Source organism: Stomoxys calcitrans, chromosome 5, assembly GCF_963082655.1.
Source record: "Stomoxys calcitrans chromosome 5, idStoCalc2.1, whole genome shotgun sequence".
Lineage (NCBI taxonomy): Eukaryota > Metazoa > Arthropoda > Insecta > Diptera > Muscidae > Stomoxys > Stomoxys calcitrans.
In genome coordinates, this window is record NC_081556.1 from 150,626,379 (window position 1) to 150,634,000 (window position 7,622).

The 7,622-nt window shown below is 33.2% G+C and overlaps 1 protein-coding gene across 1 annotated transcript in view; it reads left to right on the forward strand.

Annotated features, from left to right (window-relative positions):
* Window positions 1–1,559: 1,559 nt before the first annotated feature.
* Window positions 1,560–7,622, forward strand: part of LOC106081461 (anillin) — a 9,839-nt gene continuing 3,776 nt past the window's right edge. The window contains exons 1-8 of the mRNA XM_013243430.2: window positions 1,560–1,751; window positions 1,826–2,254; window positions 2,650–3,802; window positions 4,057–4,470; window positions 4,718–4,949; window positions 5,308–5,422; window positions 5,509–5,721; window positions 5,774–6,037. Coding sequence (XP_013098884.2) covers window positions 1,734–1,751; window positions 1,826–2,254; window positions 2,650–3,802; window positions 4,057–4,470; window positions 4,718–4,949; window positions 5,308–5,422; window positions 5,509–5,721; window positions 5,774–6,037 — 2,838 coding nt within the window. The 5' untranslated portion in view covers window positions 1,560–1,733. The remainder of the gene's footprint in view (window positions 1,752–1,825; window positions 2,255–2,649; window positions 3,803–4,056; window positions 4,471–4,717; window positions 4,950–5,307; window positions 5,423–5,508; window positions 5,722–5,773; window positions 6,038–7,622) is intronic.

Here is a 7,622-nt window from a genome sequence, read left to right on the forward strand (position 1 = left end):
TGTGTTCGGATGGGAACACTTTTCTGTTCTCACCACAAAACTCATCTGTGTAGTGAGTAAATGAGTTAACTGTAGATGGCGCTGTTGCCACGAGAAGAACAACAATGGGGTGTTTCCATTATGGAAAAAGTGGCAAAAACATCGACAGAGAAATTGTGTAGGAGTTGATTGCAGATAATGCAGTAAAGTGCAGTGCAATGACATTTTTATGAAAATGACTATCCAGTATCTATCCAGTACAACGAAGTTCTGGAATTATGTAATTTTCATACAATAAAACACAGCCAGTATGTGAAACCACGTTAGGCGGATCTAAAAAGGTGGTCTCACACGAACAACTGTCCACTGCCGGCCAAGTTTGACGGTATTAAGATGATAGATTTTTTATTGCATTCTCTTTATTGTTTTCTTCTCCCTCGCATATTCTCTGCTCATGTACTCACGCGTATAAACACAACCACACAAATTTCTTTGCGTGTTTTGGCAAAAGGTCGATCATCTTGATGGCAAGATGGCGAATTGCACCATATGATTTGTGGTTGTTGTACAAATGAGACCACCTTTAGTTGTTTCGCCATGGTTGACGTCCAAGATTAACTGAATAAGGTTAAGACAAGCGATCGACCCACATAATTTTTTTTTTTTTTAATTTTTTGCCATACTTGGCATTTAGGATGTCAATTTGTTCTCTTTTTAAATTCGTTCTACGTTTTCTCCTATTTGATGACATATTTTCGGTTGCAGCCAAGACGTTTATGTCGCCACAAAAAATAGTTATGTAGAATACAAGATGGTGACAAACATCGAATTATAATTTTGGTCGAATTTTAATCATTTTTGGCTAATAAAGTACATGAGTACTTAATCTTTTTTATTTGCAAATAACTTTATTTCATGTTGCATGGAGCTATTAACATACATATATTTTCATTCGAAAAAATACACCAATGCCTTTTATGTCACCCTGTTACGCAAATAAAATTTTATGTGAGCGCAGGTACGGAATTTATAACGTGTTGTGTGTTTTTAATCGTCAAAATTAAAAATAAGATTTTAACTTTTGTGAGTTCATTTTTTAACATTTGTTTGTAGAGTTGCATTTTCAATGTGCTCATTCTCTTTATGCCTTTACATCGTCATTAAATACGGAATTATGACTGTTGTCAGCTGATATTATGAAGGGAAACACATGATTGAGCCCTTAGAACAGGTTTAAATAGCTTAAATATCTCATATCCCTTTGTGCAATCTGCTCACTTGACATTGGTCATTAAATTCGGAATTACGAACGTGGGCCGTCAATAAAAGAAAAAACAGAAAAGACATTAAGATAAGTTTTAATTAGTGTTATAAACGCATTTTAAGTTTTTTTTATCCCATTTTTGTCCCTCGCGGCTTGCATATTCATACTCAAAATTTTTAAGTGTTAACGGTCCATAATTAGATATTAAAGTTCTCTTCGGCAATACAACCCTGTTACAATACATAGTGGCTACCCAGTAACCGCTATAGAGTACCCACCCCAGCCTTTTAATTTGAAAATTGTTCAACCGCAACATTTCTACATTTTGAACGCGGTCGGCAAAGGAATAAGTGAGATTTGAAGTTTGTGTTTTATTGTATGTGACAGGCTATAGTCTTTGTGAAACAGTGTCTAATTGTGTATTAGTGATTCGTAAAAAAAGGAAAACAAATACCTGGAATTGGCAATAATAATCCTAACCAAATGAAAAATGGATCCATTCACGCAGGTATAACAATGCATAAGCTGCGCTTTTCGGCCTCATAAATAGTGTTTTAAATAAATTTTACCACATTATTATAGCGCATGCTTGAAAAGGCAGAACAACGCAGTCGCGCATTAGGAATCTCAAGTACGGATGCAAGTAAATTTCCTTGCGGTGATGCCAATACATCGTCTTCGTCTATGGCTTCAAATATGAGTACAGGCAGCAATAGTATCGGCGGCAGCGGCGCTTGTGCAACAACAATGGCGTTAGCTACACAGCAGCAACAAAAACAACAGCTGCCCTTGCATACAAGCAGCAGTGGCGGTGGGAATGTAAATAAATTATTGCAAGTAATCGAGAAAAGTCCAATGGATACTGTGGGAGCTTATAAAAGTGGCTCCGGCACTGGTGACAATGGTGGCGGACATTCTCCCCGAAAGGTTTTGAGACAATTTTCAGCAGTGGATAAGGAGAATATGGATTTGGGCATTGAAATCAACATCATGACCGACAAAAATGTAGAGGTAAGAAGAAGAAACGAGAGAAAATTTAAAGAAAAAAAAAATAGGGTAGTAATATGGCTTGACAATTGAGTTCATATATAAGAAGGGTTGGTTAGAAGATTGTTTTTTGGCGAAGCCTAGGCTAAAGCTTAAATGGTTTTATAATGTCATGTTCCGCCCTGAACTTTGCAGATGACAAAATCGGCAACAAATACCCATAAAATGTTATAGTCCAAATGTGGCCTTTTCCAAGTTTCAAACTTCTTGTTCTATTATGAACTTAAGAAATAAACTTCTGCCCTATCTTAGAGAGATTATTTAATTTGAACAGTTATTTTTAAAGGCAAATACTTGCCTTACAAACTTGTATCATTTGCTAAAATTTTGTTTGTTAATTTTCTTTTCTATCATTCCAGGTTCAAGTCCAAGTCGAAGAACAAGAAATAACCGACGACGAGGAATATCAAAAACATATGGCCAGAATTGGTCACATTGCTGCTGAAGGCACACAACGTAGCATAACTCAAGCACCTTCGTGTGCTGCTAAGATACGGGATACTTCACGCAGCCAATTGCAACGCTTGGGTGCTTTGTATTCAGATAAGGATGATCTATCGTCACCCATACATCGCACCGAGGCCCATTTTCATGCTGACAATAAGGATGAAACTGATTTCGACGGACATATGCGTAAACCCAAGCAGAGGTTGGGTAAATTGGCTGCCTTAGCAAACACCATTAACCAATGGGAAGATGACATCACACATCATGGTCCAACAACAGTGACAGAGGTTGCAAAAGCTGTGCCGCCACCAAAACCTGACTTGCCCAGTAGAGGGCGTACAAGAACAGACCATGGACATGTAAAAGAACAAGCACCACAACCTCCTCAAATGCACAATCCAAAATCTCCCAAAAGTCATGTGGCCTCGAAGTCCCCAAAAAGGCATGTAAAAGAGCAAGCACCACAACCTCCTCAGATACAAACAGCACCTAAATCACCCAAGCCCCAAATAGCTCTTAAATCGCCTAAATTACCCGAGAAAGATCAGAAGACCAAACAGTTAAAATGGGATCCCACTGTTTTGAGTTCTTTGGAGGCTCAAGGATTTCAACGCAGAGACTCATCCACTGTAAAAGTTTCATATGATTTTAAGCAAGACCAGGAAGCAGGTCAAGAGGTTGCTGCTTCATCTAAACATCCAGACAACAATAAAGAGGAAAAGCGTGTGGTAGGAAAATTGGATACAAATAAATTCAATGCCCTTGGAACAAATTCTCTAGAGAAGAATACATCCACACAACCAATAGACAAGAAAGTGCCAGTGGTGAAAGCAGGCATGGTATCAGGACGTGCAGCCGTTTTTGAGGCCCAAGTTCAGGCTAATCAACAACAACAACAACAGAAACCTCAGAAAGACCCTACTGAGCTAAGCCTTAAAGAGCGCATGAAATTATTCGAGAAGAACAAAGGTGAAGCTCTGGTGCCAAAAGCAGCATTTGGTATGGCACCACCGATTAGTAAAATCCTACAAGATTCCCATCATAAAAAAGAGGATCATGCTAAGGGTAAGCATTATGAAAAATTAATACAAAGGTGTAGAAAATTTCCCATTCGTTTAGGAAGTTTTTACCTGTTTTTCCAGCTTAAAATTAATGGCTAACATATTGTTATTTCCCAAAAAATGTCGTCTATTAACATATAATGAATATTAGTAGGTAGCGGAAAGATTTCCTAACACTGCAGCAGCTTACTTTTATTATATTCCTACCATCTGTTTTTATTAATCCCCTTGATTACTTTATCTTCCACCATTTATTAGCACACTCATCATGCAATGTAATTAGTGCTTCAACTTCAAATCCTCCGCCTATTATGGTCAAGTCAAAAACGGACAACAAACTACGGGACAAAGTGGCTGCCATCTTCGGAGCTGCTTCTTCGGAAAATAAAATTAAAGAAGACATACGCAAACAACGTGAGGAAGAAATGCAATTGCTGGCCAATCGTTTTAATAAACAGAAGCAGTTTGCCCAAAATCAACAAAAACATCAGCATGCCACCGATAAGGATCAGAAGTCACACGAAGTGCCACAACAATCGCAGTTTACCACAGTAGCTCAAAGAACTTCCAGAAGTTCAGCATCGCCGCAAAGACCTCAAACGCACCCACCACCACCTCCGCCATTGCCACCAGCTGGAGCAGTTCATAGTCAAACCACTAAGAGAAGATCACGTAAGTTGAATAGTGTAGTAAATTAAATAATATTTTAATCAGTTTGTCTATGAGCAAAAAGTAAACAACGAGTAAGTAAAAATTGTTTCAAAAAGCGGAAACTTAACATTAACTTCAAAAGATGTATAAAGTCAGTGGTGAATGGTAAGGCATTTTCATTAACTCTTTTTTTTACCAAAGGAGAATTGGTTTAGGTCCGTTATTCTAACGTCTTTCATTCTTTCTCTACTTCTTTTTTTTCTGGCAGCTGGGGATACTATTGATGAGGATGTCACCAAGAGGGCACGTACCAAACGCTTGTATCCCGCCCTCTCCGATTTGGAATCAAACGAATCATGCTCCGATAATGAGATGAGTTATTGTAATGCTGCCACTGTTTCGGTGCTCAGCACTGCTGATGAAATGAAGGCTTCGCTACAGCCCTTGCGAGGAGGTCATGCTGTAGCTAACCTTGAACAGGACGATGAAAATGAAGACAGGTGCGAAGATAGGTTCTATTCATGTCTATTATTCTGCTTATGCCTCGATTAACACATACACTCTCACACACACTTTCATTATCATATCCACAAAGGCCAAAAAACATAGTTTTATACTACGTATACCAAATTAGAATTAGAATAGACTAAACTAAGCGACATAGACATTTATTTATTTATTTATTGCTAGAGTTAGAAAAAAAAAACAGTTTTGTTTACAATAAAAAAATACTTGTTTTGATTGTGTGATGTACTTGAAAGTGTTGGCTTTAATCTATTGTTACTGATTGGTTTGTTTCTTTTCCCTTTCTTCCCATGTTCAATTGTCCATCCATCCTTCATCCTTCCAACTTTATAGCTATATGGAAACTGAAACCGAAGACAGCAGTGTTGGTATATGCAATGGTAGTTTAGGACGTGAAATAATGCAAGTTGTGCAAAAGAATGACAAACAACAATTGACAAATATCAAGGTGAGTTGAGCGGTGCAATTTTAAAGCACAGCATGAGTTCTTGGTGTAAACTAACCCTGTGTCCTTTCGCTTATGTGTGTGCGTAGGAAGTAAGATATGCTGAGAAGAATCAATATTTTGAGGATACAAATAGAGATTCTTCGCTTAATTCATCCGAGGCCTCGGGCATGGATGGTATGGATGATTATTTGGATGAAGCCTTAGAGGATAATGAAGAAGACGATGGCGATGATGATAATACCCCCGATGAGGATGATGATGATGATAACGATGCAGACGATAGCCGCTTATCAAGAGGAGTAAGTAGTGTAAACCATTTGAAAATTTCTGAATTAAGTTTTTATTTTTCAGAGCAAAGGCACTACTGCTTCCAATAGCTTCAGTTTTCGCAAAGCCAATACCCCAAATCGGCAAAGCCATTGTCAAACCATACAGGAAGAGATTACTGAAGAAACCACCACTACAACCACCACCACTACGAAAAAAGAAACATCTTCATCTGGTACATCGTACATGCATCCGGTGAAATCTGAACTGAGCATAAACAAAGAGAACGAAAATGTAGTTACTCTGGTACATACCGTCAGTTTTTATAGGCGCCAGCAAAATGCAAACGTAAGTTTACTTTATATTCCCAAGTACTTTAAACAAAGACACAAACCACCATAGCTTTTTATTATCAGAAAAGAGTTTAAAGAGAAATTATAAAAAGTAATATAAACTCCAGTGAGATGAAGTGAAAAAATGAAATGAATGAATAAAAAGAAAGGTTAAGAACATTTAAAAATAATTATAAATTGATATTAAGAAATCTTTAGGTACAACACCAATCAAAATTAAATTAAAAAATAAAAGAAATTAAAAATATATAAAAAAAATTAAAAATATAAAAAACTTAAAAAAATTCTAAAAAATAACCAAAAATTAAATATATAAAAAAATTTAAGTAATAAAAAAAAAAATAAAGTAACAAAAATAAATCTTAAAAAAAATTAAAATACAAAAAATTGAAATATTTAAAAAAATTCATATAAAAAAGATTACAATAATAATAAAATTAAAATAAAAAAAATTAAAAATAAACAATACAAATGTATTCGAAAAAAATATAAAAAAGTTGAAAAAATGATTAAAGTGAAAATTAAAAAAAAAAAAGATGGAAAAATCGATAACAAATAAAACAAAAATTAATTTTTAAATGACATTTGTACAAAGAATTATCCAATTAAATTAAATAAGGAACAAATAAATAAATGAAAAATTAACACGTTATTTATTCAGTTCATTAAAAAATATGGAAAAATTTATAATAGTTATCAATTATAAATTTATTTAGTAAAGTATTTGAGTTTTTAAAACAAAATAAATCAATTAAAAATAATTTTAACAAAATCAAAAAAGGTTTACAAATAAAATAAAACAAAAAATAATAAAATAGAATTCAACAGGCGGACACTTTGAAAAAAAAATTAAATTTGAAAAAAAAAAAAAATTTAATTAAAAAAAAAATTAAATAAAAAATTAAAATAAAAAAACTAAAAAAAAATAAAAATAAAAAAAAAATTTAAAAAAAAATAATCTGTTTTATAAAAATAAAACTTTATTTTAAAAAATAAAATTTTTAAATACTTAAAATATTAATTTAATTAAAATTAAAAAACATTAAATTAAATTTTAAAAAAATATTTTTTTTTTAAATTTTTTTTAACTTTTTTTTTTTAATTTAAAAAATTTTATTATTTATACAAATTGGTTTTTTAATTCATTTATTTCAGAATTTTTTTTTTAATTGGTAATATTTCTTAAATAATTTTTGAAAAATAAATTTATCTTAAAATTTTTTTTTAATACAATTCATATATAAAAACATTTAATTTTAGTTTAAAAAAAATAGTTACAAAAATTATTTAAAAAAATATTAAAAAAAAATAATTTTAAAAAATTTGACATCGCCCGTTGATGGTATTCCTTGGTCAAAATTGATATCGAGAAACGGGATAACCAGTCAAATGCTTCTAGCAACCACACACTTTTGTTGACATTTAAATTTTATGGCTATACTATTCTTTGAATAGAAAGCATTAAACAATGATCTAAAGCCGTATTATAACTTGCAATGGAATCTCAAAAAAAAAAAATTAAAAAAATTTTTTAAAAAATATTTTACAATATTAATGTTTTAAGGCCACCGCAGCGCAGA